The sequence below is a fragment of the Amphiura filiformis genome, chromosome 14 (genome assembly GCF_039555335.1).
Source record: "Amphiura filiformis chromosome 14, Afil_fr2py, whole genome shotgun sequence".
NCBI classification, from domain to species: Eukaryota; Metazoa; Echinodermata; class Ophiuroidea; order Amphilepidida; family Amphiuridae; genus Amphiura; species Amphiura filiformis.
The window spans coordinates 60,964,794-60,984,877 of NC_092641.1; the positions used below are offsets into that span (position 1 = coordinate 60,964,794).

General features: G+C 38.4%; 1 protein-coding gene across 1 annotated transcript; it reads right to left on the reverse strand.

The window, feature by feature from the left end:
- Positions 1–691: 691 nt before the first annotated feature.
- Positions 692–12,360, reverse strand: LOC140170405 (centrosomal AT-AC splicing factor-like). The gene is made up of 9 exons (XM_072193777.1): positions 12,054–12,360; positions 9,297–9,460; positions 7,887–8,052; positions 7,120–7,176; positions 5,547–5,641; positions 4,440–4,593; positions 3,779–3,899; positions 2,393–2,525; positions 692–1,605 (listed from the first exon to the last, which is right to left on the reverse strand). The coding sequence occupies exons 1-9, from the start codon at positions 12,207–12,209 to the stop codon at positions 1,500–1,502; spliced, it is 1,152 nt and encodes a 383-aa protein (XP_072049878.1). The 5' UTR covers positions 12,210–12,360; the 3' UTR covers positions 692–1,499.
- Positions 12,361–20,084: the final 7,724 nt, after the last annotated feature.

Consider the following 20,084-nt stretch of genomic DNA (forward strand, 5'->3'; position numbering starts at 1 on the left):
CCGGTCGAGTTTTGATTTCATCCCTTTGGATTTACGGGTCGAGTTTTGATTTCATCCCTAAACAAACACAATGTGTCAAAAATAAAACCAGCAGCCAATACATGTACCTTTATGCAAGTGTCAGTTTGAAGCTTGAACCTACCCACCTCAAGCCTCAAGATATTATCAACGATGATTGATGTGATACTTTTGTTTGGTCAATCATCAGTATCAATTCCGTAGGGCTTGAGGTGGGTAGGTTCAAGCTTCAAATTAACGCTTGCATTAGCACTGATTTGTTGATCCGTTTAAAAGTAAAGAAATGTGATCAAAAACCCAAGGAAGAAACAAAATCAGTTGCATTTTGTTCATGTTCTTATCAATGGCACCCCATTGAATCCAATGTGACCTCAAGAAATAAAGTTACAATCATTTGTAAGGATACTATTTTGGCACAGTATTGAGAATGCTTTGTGTAAAAATTAATGGGACATCCAGTGGAGCATCTCCAACTATTGAACTTGTTTATTTTTTGGGATTTTGGATCACTGTATTGCTTGACTAATTTCAATGAATGAGGTATTAAATTGAACTAAAAGATACAGCTATATTGGCTGCTGGTTCTATTACTAATTATGACATCTGTGTTTGTTTAGGATACACAGCAGTGAAAATAACCGGTACCTTAAATCTTTTGCTGCCTGAATGCTAACTTACACAAAGGCAGACAGTGTATTGTTTTCATGTACAGTAGATGTATATATTCCAATAAATTATTTGTACAATGAAAATCTTTTTATACTCTGAAAATAAACAAGAAAAGCAAGAGGATGTGTTATTTGAACTTATTTCTTGAGTTTTATTTGCTTTGTTATACATGTACAACCATCGCATTCATGAAGTCAACCGTCTGTCCCCAGACATATTCATTTGAAATAAGGCACTTAATTGTTCAGCTCCTCTATGGTCTTATATTTTTTGTTGTATGTCAACAAAATCATTTAAATTTTCAGGATGATCTTATTTCATGTTGTTATAAGCAAATATTAAAATTGCATTTTCTGTTAGTATTCCTTTTTGGACTTTTAACACGTTCTAGCAGCCCTATATAAAACCATGACACTCGAAAGGCCAGATCTCTGGAACGAAACGCCCGATTAAGATTATTTAAACGGCAAAATGTTTCTTTCATCAATTCCCAGCCAATAGGTTAGTTCTGAATCAATTTAAAAGTACTTCAGTTTTTAGTGGACATGCCTACTAATAATTGGAACTTGCATTTTGCAACTTTGCATCTGAAACCACCAGACTTCATTCAGGCAACTAACCCGCTAGATTGTCAAGTGATAGACGGCTCGGTATCGTCTTGATGGCCCGGTCGCATGTATAAGAAAAGTTAAAGCCGGATGAAGTCTGGTGGTCCCAGATGCAAAGTTACAAAAAGTAAGTTCCAGTTAGATTTATTTCCAAAACTCTTATTTACAAAATTTACTGGATGACTTAGAAAATTCATGCAGTGTTCAAGGTGGTTTGCTTTGAGTAGCTGGAGGCTTCCCCTCCTTATTCATTGTATTAGGTCGCCTTCTTTTTGATGTTGTCAGACCAGTCTCCTTCTTGAATTGATGTCTGAAAAGAAAAGGAAAAAAAACTGGATGAAAAACAAGGTAGACCACGTGGCAAGGTATGGCTGTGTGTGTGTCTGGCACCCGAGGGGTCACAGGTTCAAAACTGCACCCGAGAAAGGAAGTTTTCTCTTTTGTTTATTTGTTCCTTCTTTCCTTCTCCAAAATAGGCCTGGGCGTTAGGGCTAAAATACATATTGATGTGTTGCAATAGTAAAAAAGGTTTTGCTTTTGCTTAATTAAATCAATACATACATATGTACTGTATGTGGTAGGTTTTGAAGTTAATTAACCATTTCAAATCAACGATGTCCTTTCTGTCAAGATCTGTCTCCTGACATGAAGTGAGACTGAAGCTTAAAGACCCAGTCAGTGATCCCAGCGCAAGTGTAAAAAAAAAATAATATTATTTATAAATTGCTTAAAAGTGAAGAATAAGTCATTCAAATTGTCAATTGGTATTTTTGAAATGAAAAATGTGGCAAAAAAAGGAAGTAGCAAAAAAACCAAAAAACTGAAAAACAGCAGTATTGAACAGAAGTTGAAGCTCCATTCAAATACATATAGCTAATTTATAAACTCTCATGATATAAATTACAGATTCCTGTAAATGCCATATTTTATCTTAAATACACAGCTTTCGGCTGAACCACTAGCAGGCTATGTTAGCACATGTAAGACAATGACAAAGGTACCGAAATGTGAATTTTTACGATTGTCCGGATGAGCAAATCACTGAATGGGCTTTAATAGAAGATTAAATGCCAATAAAGGGATCATTGTCATCTCACCTTGATTGCCAACGTCTACCTTGATTCCACACCCTACCAAATGATGGCAACCATTCATCTCTTGTTGCTGTCACATGGTCAAAGTTGGCACCTACTCGGTTGGGATTCAGCTTGCGCTTTCTCTCCCTTTCCACTGAGAAAAGAAGAAGGGGGAAATCTTGAGTTTAAAATTTCAATATAGATCTGATTCTTGCAGTAAAGTACTTCAAAACATTGAAGCAAAAACACTTGAAATGATGGTTCTGGATCATTATGAATATATATAAAAAAGGGACATTTGTCACAAAGGTTTCTAGTCTATTTGACACCAATTCTACAAAGACTTTTTGACAGATAGGCACAGCTTAAATTCAATGGGCTATTCCTGTTTAAATCCATACAACCCCTATGTGGGAGACATACCCCCTGAGCAGTTCTTCTGGGATGAACCAATGTAATAACATTAAAACATCAATTAGCACCTGCCAAATTCAGAGATAACCTTGTTACTGATTAATTTGATAACCAGGCAGGTTTGGTTCACCCAGAAGCAGGTGGTGGCGGATGCGATATCGCCGTTTTTGGCGTCGCCATTCGATTAACACATACATGTAAACACGAAATCTTCACAAACAATTCTAAATGTGTTACGTGTCAAAGAAAAATTATGTTATTCTAAAACCGTTGGGGTTTGACAAAGTACCCCACTCTAAGTATGTTCTTTTTCAATTTGTAACTGCTAACCGTCTATTTTGAATGGGGCAGTCAGCCTTGTATCTTCGTCAGCCTTGTACGTCACATGCTGTGTGACCTATACCGCCTGCCCAGAAGAACTGCTCTGGTGGGGCGCCCTCTTTAATCTCCTACAAAGTGGTGTAGATTTCAAATAGAGTCTCCAATTCTGGTAACCCCATTTGAAATTCACACTCCCTGTGTCGAAGATTATGGCGATGTCTTCCATAGGGGGTGTATGGATTTCAACTGGAATAGCTCAATTGATTTGCCACTTTTAAAGTTGAACAATTCCATTGTGTTAAAGCACAAAAGTGTACTCTACAAGCGCTCAATTCCAAATCCCATTTCTGCTTCTTTAGGAACAAGAAAAAACAGCAGTGACATGTACAAAGAAGAGATGGGTTGGTATCCACTTGCATTGCCATTGGGGAATTACCCCCAACTAAGGGGATTTGAGACTGATAACTTCTGTCCAGTTTGGCTTTAATTGTGGGATTGAAGTAAGTGAGTTTCTAAAATACAGTACATTACACTTCAATGGTATGAAAAAGTACAAAGGAGGATGTTTCTTTTCATGACCAACACAAGGAAAGAATAATTTGTGATCCTCAATCGGCAATGCAAAGAGCCCACCTATTTGCTACTGATCACAGTATACAGCAAGGTACTTACAATGTTTGTTGTAATCATCAAGTGATGGACCTAGCATGTGATTGGTATTATCATCCTCATCCCTCATCATCCATGGAGGAGTGGCACCTGTGTGGATGTTACCTTCACCTGCTTTCAAAACCTACATAGAAAATATAGAGATACAGATCTTCATATTTCATTTGACACATTGCAAAGTAGGTAACCATTGGACACTAAAGCCTCACAAGTTTCCGACAGTAGGCATGGCTTGAAGATGAAAATATTTAGATCTGTTTCTAAATCTCCGCTAATTTCTCTACTTAATTATTGAGATCATATAGATAAGTTGACCTCAATGTTTATCAACAAAGACGAGGTACTGGTATATCGATATGCTTCAGCAAACTGCGTACAACAACTACAATAGCCTTATTGTGAGTGGCAGGAGTTTTAAAACCACGGGCCCTGAACAAAATATGGTGCGCACACATACTGGCAGGCAAACAACGATGGAAATTGTAATGATGCCCGCGCATACTGCCAGGCAATGATGTCATAAGTCAACTCATCTATATATTAACAGTTTTATGTAAAATTTTTAATACTGTACACAGCTTTAGGCCTAACAAAGGTACAAAAAACTTGCTGAATGGGCCTTAAATTCTAAAAATTCAAGTTTCTTCCTGTCAGGACTACATACCTGTACTCCGATGGATGTCAATCCCCCAGAATCTAACACACTTGAAGTTGCTTTCCTTGATATTGGTACCACACTTGGGTTGTTATGGTTATTTCGTTGCCAAGGTGACACATCGCTTGCATTTGTCTTTGGTGCTTGATGAGGCCCACTGTTCCTGTACATGATAATTAACATAAAGATTAAGGGGTCGGTCACCCACCTTTGCACAGTATTTTTTGTGGGGCCTGAGAGCACATCAGATATATCGAATTGCATTCTGAATACAAAGAATATCCTTCTGATATCAAATAATTTTGATTGTTTGAAATCATCGATATAATACAAGTTTTATGGCAAATTATCAAAAATTAATTTTTTTGATATTTAACAGTCCTCTTAGTAAAATTTATAAATCTAATGATATCTACTTAAAGTGTATGTAGCTGGGAGGAAAAGCAGACGATCATTTTGACTACTTGTATTAAAGATATACATTTTTTGCGTCAAAAGACCTAAAAAATCAAGGTCTTTTTGAGAAAAAAATGCGTATCTTCAATACTGCTGGTGCAGCTGAGTAGACACATGACCAAATCTCCGAATATATCCAAATGCCTGGGATTATGATGACGGGTTTGTCTCAAATATTACAAATCCATGAAGGGAACAGATGGCACCTGAACAAGCAAAGTCTCTGTGCTTTGTATGCAATGAGAATTCTTGCATTTTTCACGACACTGTGAGCCAATCGTTCTGTCGCATGTGTCTAACTATTCATGCGCAGCATTGTGCACCTTTATGGGTTAGGGAAAGATGTCAAAACTCCACTTCCCAAAACACTCTGTACCAGGCTGGGAGTGGGTGTCGCACTTCATGGAATGATTGGTCCACATTTACAGATGATGCTGGACTTTGCCAGTTGGTACACCATCTGTCTATGATTTGAACCCAAGATGATGCTGGACTTTGCCAGTTGGTACACCATATGTCTATGATTTGAACCTGAGATGATGCTGGTCTTTGCCAGTTGGTACACCATCTGTCTATGATTTAAACCTAAGATGATGCTGGACTTTGCCAGTTGGTACACCATCTGTCTACGATTTGAACCGAAGCTTGCTTAACACTTACCACTGGGAACATCCTGGTCCTTGTTCATGCCCACCTCTGTTGTCATGGTTACATGGAGTCTCTGTAGCAGACAGTACACTAGTAGATCCACCAGACTAATGTTGATTCAGGAAAAACATGGGTCGTAATAATGCTTTCATTTATTAAAAAATCTAATTCTAAAATACCCTTTGCATTCTTCTATACATGACTATAACTACTATACCCTCTTTCATTTCATCCAGTTGGTGATGATAAACAACATACCCTAATCTAACCGTAGCAGTATGTGACATGATCAAGGGAATGAGTCATATCTCTAAAATGAGTTTTACATATATTTTTTATAAAGAGGACATTCAGAGCTTTCAGAAACTGAAAACCCTGTCTTGATACGACTTTTCTTTGCGAAGTTACATCAACTGATCAGTCGCTGAAAACAATAAAAAACAAACGAATTTCAAGACTTTCTTTGCCAATATATCAAAATCAATATTAGCAACATCCGACTCATTTCCCTTGATCATGTCACATATAAGAACTTGCTTACAATCTGAAACATAAAAGACTGGTTTGCATCTAACTACAACAGAATGCAAAGGGTATTTTAGAATTATGCCAACAATAATACACAAGTGTCTGATTGATATCCAAACTTACCTTATCATGACCAACTCAAATATTTTTACCCTCAGTAAGTAACTGACGTCGCGTATATTTCGTGAGCGCTCGCTCAATCAAATTGCTTGTGTACATACACACACGTTCAAAGATGATGCATGGATACATGTGTGAAACGCCTCAATACGTCGTTGATGTCACTGACTCACTGGGAGTAAAGATACTATGTAAAATAAGTAATCATTCATCGCAACATCATTGTAAACATCGTATTTTTGGGGCAACATATTCAGATGGCCTCCAACTTGTGTCTAAAAAAAAAAAGCAATAATTACTTTAATTACAGATTTCATTTCTCATGTTTTGTTTTTTTTACTTTGTGACAATAATTTCTTTCCATACACCCATCTATTACCTGCCACAAAAGTGTCTGGTTGGATTTAATTTTTATCATGTTATTTTGATTGAATAATACACATTTAAGCTCTCAAAATGTTAGACATTTCCTCCTGATTATTTCAACAGATTTTCAAGACAGTAGGCGCCACTACCCAAATATTAATTGAACGCATAGTTGCATACGCAATGTTCATAACACTGTATGTACATGATGTACAGGATGGTCCTAACATATCCAAAGGACTGACCAACTTCAGTTATGCAGAGAAACAGATTGGCACCATAGGGTTGGTATTAATTAAATAGTTAAGTGTGCATGAAAACACCTAAGATTTCTAAAACTCCTACTAACTATATACATCCTACAATAAATATCAAATCTGAAATGGTAACCCAATTTGAAATTCACCCTCCCTCTGTGGAAGATTAAGGTCATGTCTTCCATAGGGGGTGTATGGATATCAACTGGAACAGCCTAATATATTGAACAAAGCCATCAAGATTGGGATCCAAGTTACGTCTATATTTGGCCATGAATACACCTCACTGGTGATTACATGTAGAGTTACACGACATGTACATCGGCAACCTTCCGCCTCTCAGCTTCCGACTTTCTGATCTCAGCAGCTCTCTGAAACAAAAGGTAAAGCAAAAATGGTTGTAATTCTTTGGGATATCCGATATGAGGATACCATTTCCAAGAAATCATTTAAAATTGCCAAAGTTTTTTTTTTTATAAAAGTAGGATAACATTATAATTGTACAATTTATTCTTTTGCAAGTGAGGCTGTCACTTACAGATAAACATATTCTAAGTTCTAACTTATTATAAAAATAATAAATAAATAAATGTAGATATTTATATAGCGCTTTATGCCGTAAACAGCCTCAAAGCGCTTTACATTTATTCCGCCATCATTAGAATATGTCGGAACCATGTTTGCAGCCTTCAAGTGGCGCAGGGTTCATCAGTACAATGACTGTGACTACCCTTAACAGCTTCCCATTGCACCTGGGTGGGGTGAGGCAAGCGAGGCAAAGCGCCTTGCCCAAGGCCACAACACGGTGGTGGGACGGGAATCGAACCCACGCACGTCGAGCAAGCTCTCAGATTATGAGTCCAAGGTCGTAACCACTGAGCCACCGTGCCCTTATTATGGATGCCAATGGTCCATGGACAAATCATGGACAAATCAACAGTTTATGTAGATTTACTTGTTATCCTTACTAAGAATGACCTTAGATGACCTGACCTTTTAGAAGATTTACAACTAGAAACACATATATTGTAAACTCGAGGTACAAAGTTAACAACCATCCTGATCATAAAGCAGTTCTGACCTGTGCAAGTTCTCTGTGGTCTTCTTCTTCAAACGCATCCAATGCTTTCTCTAAGGCAGGCTTAAAAGCACAAAACTCCTCCTGGGTCAGCACATACTGCAGCTTGAGTACCCGGTCAAGACAATAGTCCTTCCAAAACTTGTCAGTATTCACCAGGTGATCAGCACTGAAAAGAAATAGAACTGTATCAGGTAGTGTCTTTAAACAGCCAATTAGTGGCTGCCAGGGTTGGCAATGCATACAAACTTGTTTCATTGCTGTACACTCTAAAAATAAGTTCTGTCAGTCAGTCAGTCAGTCAGGGTTTTTTATCCTCCTCCTCATTCTCAGTCTTATAGAAATAAAGTTTCAGGTACAAATAAATCAACAAATTATGCACACACAAAAAAAAAAAAAAAAAAAAAAAAAATTCAGGATTTGTTTTTCTTTTTGCACTTTCTTGTTGATACTGCACTGTCTTGTCAATATACTACGCTCAGTGGGAATTTCCCCTACTCAGAACTCTTTCCACCAGTAAAAACCCAAAATTGAAGTGGAATTCTGATTGCCTCATTGAATGATGTCACAAAATATGTTTCACTGTGTCACCTGTACTGTGTACAAATGTACTCGTATCTTGTATGTCAAAAATTTAAAAAGAACTGTATTTGACGGATAAAAATCATGGAATGTTAGTTACATTGTTCAGGTGTATTTACTGGATTGGTCAAATGTCACATTTCAGGGAATGCTGTAATTGGAGGGGGAGGGAGTTTGGCCTATTGTTGTTGTTTTTTCAGAGGGAGAGGATACTGCTTTCTTTTTGGGGGATAATCAGGCCTTGCCGTCTAGATTTTAAAGGCGAGTGGTCAATCACTGCAAGCATGATGCTATAGGCGAGTCACGCGAGTGGTCGAATCACTCTCTACATTTTAATCAAAGCACTCGCTAGGTCTGAAAAATCATTCATATATACTAATATGAAACAATATGATTACACACTGTTCACAAAACTTCACAACCTTTCTTTGGTATCCAGGTTTAAGGCTAACTTGTAGATCGGATACTACAGGCTACACTGATCGAAGTGCTGAAACTTGCATGAAAATTGTCTTTGGCGAGTTGAAAATCGCTCGCTAGAAATTGATTTTGGGTGAGCGGTGGCGAGCGAGAGCGATCGCTCACCTCAAACAGCAAGGCCTGGATAATGGTGCAGGGTCAGAAATTTGGCAAGAATCCTAGAATCCATTCTCGCAAAGATTCTCGTCAACAAAATTGCAAGAATCTAAATGGGTTCTCGTAAATATTTCAGTTTATCGTGCAAAGTTATATGGCGAGAATCCATGGATTCTTGCAGAATTCCACTGGGAGAATTCGAATGGATTCTCGCACTTGGTCACAAATTTCTGACCCTAATGGTGTGGTCCTTACCTCTTGAGATGCTCAATGAATGCAGCATTCCTGATAGTAACCTGCCCATCACTCACATGTTTTATCACCTCTGTCTTACACATGTAACACCAATAGCTGCTCTCTGTATCCTGTGATCCTGCCAAAATACATGGGGCAGCTATATCCTCCTTGGCCAATTTCACCTGTAATTAATAAACAAGTGATGCAAACTTTTCATTGGGCTATTCCAGTTGAAATCCATACACCCCCTATAGAAGACATAGAAGACCTATAGAAGACCTTAGTCTTCCACACAAGGAGTGTGAATAACAAATGTGACCATCCACCACGAAGTGGTAGTAAAGTCGGCCCGCAAGCAGCGAGTCGCGAAGCGACGAGAAACGAGCCGGTCGCCGCGAATTTTACTACTGGGTATTTTTACTGATACAATATTTATGTGGAAAATAACCAACAGGCCTTTCAGAAAGGCTAGACAATAATAAGAAAATTAATAATAATTACGCTAATTTTCCCGATATGTCAGAGGTCAAAGTGTCCCAAAACTTCTCTCAAAAACCGGAAGTTAGAATGGCGATTGGGCTTAATAGCTGAAATGAATCTTTTTGATGAAAGTAAATCTTTGACAAGGTGTAACTTTGCTACGGAAAGTGCTATGACAAAAGTTTTGTCAAAACTGTTTTCAGTTTTGGCTTTCTTTACTCAAGGGCTGTAATTTGATACCGGTATATAAAAGAATGTTGTTTGATAGCAAATTTGAATTCACCTGTCATACCTACATGAGATACATTAGGTATGCCAGGCAAACCTTAGTTAACACATTTGCTAGTCAGCTAAATTAAGCCTAGACCGGGACCAAACACAATACATACCGTATTTAGTCAAATAAACGCTCCCCGGGCGTTACATTTTCCAAATGGGGGGGCGTTTATTCAAGGTCAATTTTAGAATGATAATTCCCATTAAAATCATTAGGTAAACTTAAAACTCACGCTAAAATGACGAACTATGAACTAGAAACACTGACTTCTGGTTCACTTCGGTTTCAATCCAGATTTTCGCCAAAAGTGACACTATTAAAAAAGTATTATCGACCATGTGTGCAACTTGGTAAGCTTACTACACAAGATAGCATGAAGATATTGGCATTTTTGAAACATATTGGTTGAAAAAAGTGGTGGGGGGCATTTATTTGAGGGGGGGGGGGCGACTATTTGACAAAATACGGTATTTACATGTATACATGTAGAAATTTCAATTTTTTTCAAGAACAGGTCGGTCAAGGAAACCTACATAAATATGTTTTCTATGCTTCACTTGATCCAAATATATGATTTTTTATGGTGATGAGACACTCACACATGGAATTTTAGAGGGATTTTGATAGCAGTTCCATTAAAAAAGCTGCAATCATCATGAGACTAACCCTAAGATCTAGAAACACCCCCGTAATGCTGTTTTGGGGAATTTTGCTAGCAGACAAACAGATCTTCAAACAGATCTTGACGCAATATCTTGTTGGAGTCAAGACTGGCAGATAACTTTTAATACCGATAAATGTTTCAAAATGAACTTCACAACCAAGAAAACCATCAAAATCTCCCCATACACATTGTGCCAAAAAACTCTTGAGGCAACACATTCTCATCCGTACCTTGGTCTGAAGTTTTGTGACAATCTCGTTGGAAAGAGCATATCTCTGAAGTCACAAACAGCTGTAAGAAGATCCTGGGTGTCATCAGAAGGAACTTCAAAGCTTGTCCTACATACATCAAGTCTCGCCTCTATTTGTCGCTCATTCAACCCAAACTGACTTATGGGTCGGCAGCTTGGATCCCTTCCACAAATGAAGAGAGACACCAGCTAGACATGATACAGAGGTCAGCTGCTAGGTTGTGCTACAACAACTACTCCAGAGAAGCAAGTGTTACGCAAATGCTCAACCAACTTGAATGGCCAAGTTTGGATACCTGTCGCCTTATTACTGTCGCCAAAATGTAGAACCGGAGGCTTATTACTGCACAGAAAGAGTATTTTAACATCGGTAGTTAAATCAGTTCACTTGTTTATTTACGTTATCGTGTCAACTACCAAGAGCATGATGGGAAGGTTGATTAACTATATGGTTGACATCCTACTGAATACATCGATTACATTAAGGGCGCATAACACTATACTACAATCACCAGACTTAGCTTAATGTACAGAATTACACACAATCTCGTCGACATAGACTGGCAGGACCACCTCACCCGACCAACACGAATGACCAGACGACACCACCCATCTTCATACATGCAAATTAGAGTCAACTCAGCGACCTACGCAAACAGCTTTTTTCCATGGACAATTCCACACTGGAACGAACTGCCCCACGCGCCGACATATTAGACATACCAGACTACAAAAACTTCAAGACCGCCCTTAGGGACTACCTCAATTAAATTTCGCCAAATCCAGTCTTAGGTCATTGGTTTGTACCAACTCTGATGCGATGCGGGTACCCGTTTATTCAGAGGATAATGTCCAGATTCAGATCCAGAATCTTTTTGATGAAAGTCGATCTTTGAAAAGATGCAACTTTGCCACGGAAAGTGCTATGACAAAAAGGTTTTAAGTTTGGGCTTTCTTTACTCAAGGGCTTTAATTTGATATATAAAATGATGCAGTTTGATGGCAAATTTAAATTCACCTGGCATGTCCTCTAGAGACGTACCTACATGACATGCATGACCTAGAAAAAATAGATACATGTAAGCTTAAACTGGACCTACTAACCTTTTCACCAAATCGGTGCAAAACAAACTTAATCTTTTCTCTGTGGGTTTTTGAATACAAATGTTTCTTCCCTTTTGTATGACTAATACGACAAACATCACAGTATTCAAAGTTTTCTGGGCTCTTCTCACTGTTTTCACCACTGGAAGCTGCCATTCTTTTTTTCTCTTTCTTGAAATTTCCTCCTTTATGTAGGAGCACCTGCTGAATCAAAATCTTGGAATTCGGGAATTTTGACAGTTTCAAGATTCTGACACAGCCTGTCAAAAACTTGGGAATTGTCAAAATTCTGGAATTCCGACAGTTCAGGTTTATAGGTTGTAGAATTAGAAATAAGCCTTTTCTTTGTTTTCCATTCGTCCGACCGATTATCTTGTCCGCCACCGTCTGCAGCAGCATGCAGGAAAGACCGCCCTCTTTCGAGGTAGCCATACTCTATGTATGACTGTTGGGACACTCACCAAAAAAATCAGACAGTGAGTGCCTGGGACTCAGAAATGGCAACAACCCAATTATACCCGCCAAATTGGTATAATTTTGGTAAGGTTTTCATTTAGAAAAAAAATAATACAAGTAACAGTTTGAGGCGATAGACACAATTATTATTACATCCATCCATGGAAATATTTAGCTACAAAAACTGCTATTCTTCAGGGACAGACAACAAAATATAAAAGCAAACAAGAAAAACTGTAGTAGTTTGAAAACAAATTCAAGTCAAAAACTGAAGGCAAGTTAAATAGAACTCAGCAGCAAACAAGATAAGCTCAGAGCAAAATAAGCATGTCTTACCTTTAAAGACGGGTTCACTACAGAGAGGAGTGTACAATTTCCACCTCGATACAACTGTTCACACAACTTCGTTTAAGAGCTTCCATCAAGCAAGCAATGAATTGTCAGAAAAATCAGACAGTGAGTGCCTGGGACTCAGAAATGGCAACAACCCAATTATACCCGCCAAATTGGTATAATTTTGGTAAGGTTTTCATTTTGAAAAAAAAATAATACAAGTAACAGTTTGAGGCGATAGACACAATTATTATTACATCCATCCATGGAAATATTTAGCTACAAAAAAAACTGCTATTCTTCAGGGACAGACAACAAAATATAAAAGCAAACAAGAAAAACTGTAGTAGTTTGAAAACAAATTCAAGTCAAAAACTGAAGGCAAGTTAAATAGAACTCAGCAGCAAACAAGATAAGCTCAGAGCAAAATAAGCATGTCTTACCTTTAAAGACGGGTTCACTACAGAGAGGAGTGTACAATTTCCACCTCGATACAACTGTTCACACAACTTCGTTTAAGAGCTTCCATCAAGCAAGCAATGAATTGTCTTTTCACAGTCTTTGATTTTGGTTGAGTGCATAGCATCATAAGAGCTGTGTGAGCTATGGGGTTGTGATTTTGTTTTTGTCAAAACATCAAATGTTCCCTTCATCCAATAAATAGCAAGGCGAATGTGGTAAGTCTGTTAAATGTTGAAAACGACCTATCCAAGCACGATTTTTGACCAAAATGTAGGTTTTAAAAGTCAAAACCTCAAGTGATCCTTACAATATTTGTCAGATTTTATGTCTGACTTTAAAATGAAAAAGCACACTTATAATAATTATTGTCTATATGCTAGCTTCATTTCAATGAGCAATTGACAAATCTCTTTAAATTGTAAATCTTGTGCAAAAAGCTATTATTTTCGCCTGTTTTGTCATAGGCCTATACCGTTTTACGGTTGTAAATTCAATACCGGTAATCTATGACTTTGCTAAAAAGCACTTAGGCCTACAAATTGATATGAACCATGGACCTCTGGTAGTAGATTTTGGTAGATGTGAGATGTGGGGATATACATTCTTGGAATTTCAAGATATGAAAATGACCCAAAATAGGAATATTGACCTGAGTCTTACTAGGAGTGTCACCCCGCCCCGCGGGAATTTTTTTATTTTATTAGAATCTTTACTTCATTCTCTGTGGTACCACGGGTATACATACACTTACATAGGCTAATACCAGTTCATGATTCAGCAACACCCCCCCCCCCCAAAAAAAACCAAACAAAACCAAACAAACAACGGAGCGATTGCCGAATAGGGTGCAACTCCACTAGTCTTATTACAAGACTGCCCTACCCCAACCCTAACCCTACCCCTAAACTCCGTAAACGAGGACTGGACTCAAGTCTAACTATGTATGATTCAATGCGCAGCACCACAGTATAAGTATCAATCGCACATATCCCAGGATTCGCCATCATCATCATCATCATCATCATCATCATCATCATCATCATCATCATCATCATCATCATCATCATCATCATCATCATCATCATCATCATCATCATCATCACCATCCCCACCACCACTACCACCACCACCAATCATATAAAATATTAAATAAATAAATTAAATGAATAGATAAAAGTATTAAATAAATAAATAAATAAATAAATAAATAAATAAATAAATAAATAAATAAATAGGGCTTATAAGATGATATAATAGGCCTTGTTTAATACAAATAATTATGTTGACAACGATATGCTATAAATTTGTATATTAATAGGCTTACAATACTTATTGTACTATTTTATAAAAATGTCCACTTCTTTGTTCATTTTTTTCCTTTCCTACCATGGAAACCGTTCAACCCGGCATTTCACCTTGAAAAACTTTCTTCTGAGCCGGCTTCTGAGATTATAGTAGTAGGCCTATAATTATACATCGATTTATATTATGACTAATTTATTAAACTCTGATTAAACGGAAATCCGAATTCCATACATATTTATAATCAGGCCATCTATAGACGACTTCTGGAATTTGTTGTTTGGGCGGTTCAATCCGACTTATCACTGGGTGTGGTGTTTGAGTTCCAGACTTTTTGAGACCCTGGAATTTTTGGTACCCATCTATACGTCATTGATTTTAGCTCTACAAATTCCCGGGTCACAATCGGTCCCTGCGGTGCGACCTTTGACACCACAGTCCCACACACATTACACAATAGAGTTTACACACGAGCTTGGTTTATCGACAGCGTGCATTGATACACGGAAGTGATAGAATGGTTAATGGTTTTGACCATTATTACGTAAATTACCAAGATGAATCGCAGATGTTATAGCTTCTAATCGATTGATTTGTTCCGTTAGTAAGCTGCACATGAATGATGCATCTTGGAATGTTGTAGGTGTATGATTCCCCGTGCATGTGACCTCGGAATGTTCGCCCGTGGCCTCTAGTAGCCCAAGCAGCCGGTATCGCGGTGAACTACGTCGCGTCGTGTAGATAGTTTGCATCGCAATGGGCGAATTCAACGTGGTATTGAGTCATCGCTATGGTATTACATGTCTGGACACAAACTACCACTACCAACACCAACGCAATGTAAAGATAAGCATCATGATAATAACCAGCTATTTCTGTTAGTGCATTACAGATTACGATTATTTGTGCATTCGATTACGTTGCATTTGGGATGTAACAACATTACCAATCTTTTGCATTGTATAATTACTATTTAGCGGATATTCGCCGTGGAATTACATGTAGTAAAAGCATTTGAACTGACAGTGTGACCTACGAACTATGCATACCGCGACCACACACTCATAGTAAGTTATTATTCTTTATGAACTTGACTGGCTGAAATTGTCTCATGTCGTTTTGGATCATGCATTCTTGGCCATGTTGTCATGGTTGTTATGTTACTATAGCATGTGAGACTACGTACATGACGTGCGAGAGTACTATTAATGTTGTTAGCCTAGCCAATGTAGCCTAGTAAAATCGGAAATACACTAGGTATTATACCGGAAAAGGTATATACTTGCATACAGATGATTGTGAGAATCGCTTTCGATATTGACATTGCATCATTGCGGCTTGACCGGTTACGCAAAATACAATAACAACCTATTCTATATACTGGCCGTGTACACATGTGTATGCGAAAACACCCATTGGTTTCCGATACAGAATCATCCAGGAGAATCATATCACATGGCGCTTGTGGAAATACCATATCCGATCCGCTTTGTCGACTATCTGCATGATCTATTTCTAGCACAACAACAAAATTGACCATGTACTGACCCTCTATACAGATGCTGGTAATTCTATTTTGAGCTACGGAATTAGCATAATTGGTACAGTTATAAGTTTTTGACCGCTACTTCTTGAATTAACGTTTTGTGATTGGAGGTCATCGAGGGTAACTCAGCCGTATCGGCCTTGGAATGTAACAGAGGTCTTATTGTTTATCTCCATTGCTAAAGAGGTAGGTAAGCTTATACCTGCATGGTCATTGTATGGTCATTGTAGCTAGAAAGATTTTGTGTCACTTTGTAAACTGTACTTTAATTGAACAGTTAATATGCTGTTCATTTGTCTTGTTAATTAATTAAATCTTAATTAATAGCACACGTGGTATGTTTATTAGGGCTGTATACAGTTCTAATTACATGGAATATAAAAGACAAGAGGTCACACTACTCAGGCATAGACTCTATAGAGCCCAGGGCAAGATGGAGCCCGGAGATGGAGTATACTTGATCTTAGTTATGGATCATGAGGTAATGAGGTTCTATATAAATGTAGGGTCTGTGTTCACAAGCAGACCCAACCAAAAAGACCACCAAACATTTTTCAAGCCTCTCATCATCACTCTCCCGGGCATTTTAATTTGGAAGCACCGAGGCCCCAGCACTGTACCCAGGTACCTGGACTTGCATACTTGGTGGCATGTGGCCAGGAAACAAGAATAGTGTGGTAAAATCACAAGACAATGAGACTAAACAAAACTTCTGCATATTTGAATCGGTATGCGAGGAAGATTTTGGGACCTATAATTCATCACGGTTATTGGTCTTAGCTTCCAATGTAAATCATGACATACCTCATGCGTGATTGGACTTCAACAATAAACAATTGCTGCATCGTAAGCATTTTGTTAACATATATCTAATTTCAGTATGTTAGATGATAAGAGATGATAGAAACAATGATTTAAAGATAAATTCGGGCACGTGTGTTGTTTTTATTGTTTACAAATGTATGGAAAAACAAAAAGCAAATTACAAATAAAAACAACCAGTTGAGCAAATAAATTATGCAAATACCACACCCAAATACCACAGATACAATGTAGGCTATATTTAGCGACCTGAAACTATAGGCCTATATTATAAGGGCCTACCGCATTCAAGTGTACATGTGTAGTACTAGTTTTAGTTAGTAGACCTGTTATTGTATAGGCCTATGTAGTTTACTATTTTACCATGTGCCATTGACCGGTAATATAAAGTTTGTTTCACAATCATATAGCATCAACATAGTCACCTTGCTTGAGATGTACTGCATCGTGATGTAGGGGAGTACCAGAGTAGGCCTATGGTGTCAGGAGTGGGAGAAGCATTTGAACATACATGAAACTTATCATAATGCACGTAGTCATATATATATATGTATGTGCACACGTGTCTGAGGCTTACTTGCACATAATTATCTTATGTACTGTAGGTTGGAGGCATATGACCCGGTATAGGGTCATATTTGACCCCCCGTGTCGTGAGTGACAATACTGTGGGCATAGACCCTGGAAGATATGCTGTGGGAGACTAGCTTTGGAAACATCTCGTTGCTCAACTGTTATGCAGCCTGCAGGTCAAATGATGAGACACATCAAGAAGCACTCATCACATTCAGGAATTGAAGACCATGTACAGTACTTCAGTTGAAGAGGATGCTCATGTACTGGTGGTGCTCTGCATTTATAATAAAAGGACTCCACAAAGGTGCAGGACCATGGATCTGGATGGGAAAATCGAATGAGTGTGTGTATTTAGCTCAGATCGATGGGTATCAATAATTGTATGCACTCAGGTTTATATAGTATAGCTCTTGTGCCGGATGTACATGTAGGTTTACAGAAATGCATTGTGCATTTCGTACACTTTTTTAAGTGCAGAAGAGCTAAATTAAGAATCGGGATAAGATCAGTGCATGTGAAATAGAGTCGAACTTGGTGGCTTGGGTGGGAGTTGCGATATTATGCCAATAAACAATACCTGGTAAACCTGAGCAGAGATAAGCCTAATGGGAGAAAGACCACCCCCACTCTACCAACTCCACCCTTGACCTTATGATTGTGATGGAGTTGCAAACCAACATGGTTGTTTTGAACTTTTAGCCAAATTTCTAGCATTGAGGATGGAGGGGTGTGTATAGAGAGCAGATGATAGCTAATATAGTACCAAGTGATGCAGGTTATGAAGAGTGTTATGACCTGTGCAGTAAGTATGTATTCCAACCCTGGGAACCTGGGAATGTTGCCAATTGTATCATACACCTAGATTTGCATGTTATGGGTCTATCTATGGGATGATTGGGATCCAATGTATGGTACCCATACGGTAAATTGATGATGGTGGGCTATTTCAAGTGATTAAAAATAACAAGTGGATATCTGACGTTTCAGTGATGCTGATGAGGAGTATGTAGTCTTGAATGTACAGTGAAAGTTCAACATACATACAGTAGAATGTAAGCAAAGCATTCATGATCATTGATCATATTGAAGTTGAAGAGAACAACACTGTCCTAACTGATGGAAGAAGAGGGGCTATTATAGCTGCAGGCGTTTACTTGTGTGACACCACCAAACTGTAAATTGTAGCCAAATAAAATGAAATTGAAAACTGATCTGACATGGCACAGTTCTTGGAACGAATATAATAGATAGGATTCATTCACTTTGAAAAGACTGCCAAAATAATGATGAATGATAGAATGAACACTAGAGAATTCTAGGAACCTGGGAGCAGGTGTCGTTACAAACAAAAGGACTACAGGTGCCAGAGACTGCATAGACACCAACAGTAATAGGGCCTGAACATCATCTGACCCAATTCTCCAAGTTCCTGAAAACCAAGTTATGGAGTGTTATGTAGTCCTGTAGGGCCCTATGCATCATAATAAATGTAGATGACAAGCTTGAAAGAAGATTCCTGTAGGGCACCCTATATACTACGATGTAAATTGGAAACAACGCTACTGATTGTATAAAAAAATCATTATTTTGATTAAAATGACCAATTTACTCCATACTACACATGGATCCAAAGAATGCCCGACTCCGGCGACTCGTTATAGCCCTACTAGAATAGGGCCTTTTGACTGTGGTGATCCAAAACCATGCTATACCATAAAACCTGGCTATGTCCAGACAGTTGCTGCCAGTGACTGCTAATTCCCCAGAAATTCTCGGGGACAGCGGTTAGTGGGTTGTGAGCTGTCACTGGGTTTTAGCAGTTCTCAGTATATAGCATGGTGTATAGTATATTGTGTAAAATAAAAAAGGCCCTGTGGTAGGGCTAACTCGTTACGCGTTGTATGTTTATGGATCTAATTAAGACAATTCTGAGCTAGAGATGCCTTTCCTCACCAGTTCATTGGAATGGAAAAAGGGTGCAGAATCTGCAGATGATGACGTGTGACGTGGCTACCAGCTCAAGACTCAAGTTTTGAGGTTTTAATCCACTGGACTGGACTGACGTAGAATTAGGCATTTAGGACGTCTAGCTTGAGACTATAAGGTTCGAGGTTCGATTCCTTCTTTCATCGGCCAACAGGACTGGAAGGGTTTAGAATCCGATAGTGAAAGACGAGAGACGAGTTTGAGATATGAATCCTTTCCTCACGAGGCCATAAAACGGATGGTGCAAAATCCTGTGATAGCGAAAGCCGGCCTTTGATATATAAATCAGATGATGCCATTTTACGGTTCCAATCCTATCCTCGTCAGGGTGCTAAACACGAAGGAGGGTGCAGAAATTATGTTGCCAGGCTGCCAACTCAAGACTATACGATTAGAGGTTCGAATCCTTGCAGGCGTTGGACTGGAAGGAGGGGCAGAATTGTCTTCTTACTTGAGACTATAAGGGTCGAGCCACGTGGTTGGAATCCTTCCTTGCTGGAAGAAATGTGTAGAATCCAATGCTAGGAGGTTCGGGGTACAAATCCTTT

Bases quoted from the DNA above. Each gene is read 5' to 3' on its own strand.
- LOC140170405 (XM_072193777.1), bottom strand. From the start codon at position 12,209: ATGGCAGCTTCCAGTGGTGAAAACAGTGAGAAGAGCCCAGAAAACTTT. The intron at 7,177-7,886 runs GTCAGAACTGCT...CTTTTGTTTCAG, and splicing joins ACCACAGAGAACTTGCACAG to AGAGCTGCTGAGATCAGAAA. The intron at 2,526-3,778 runs GTAAGTACCTTG...TTCTTTTCTCAG, and splicing joins TGATGATTACAACAAACATT to TGGAAAGGGAGAGAAAGCGC.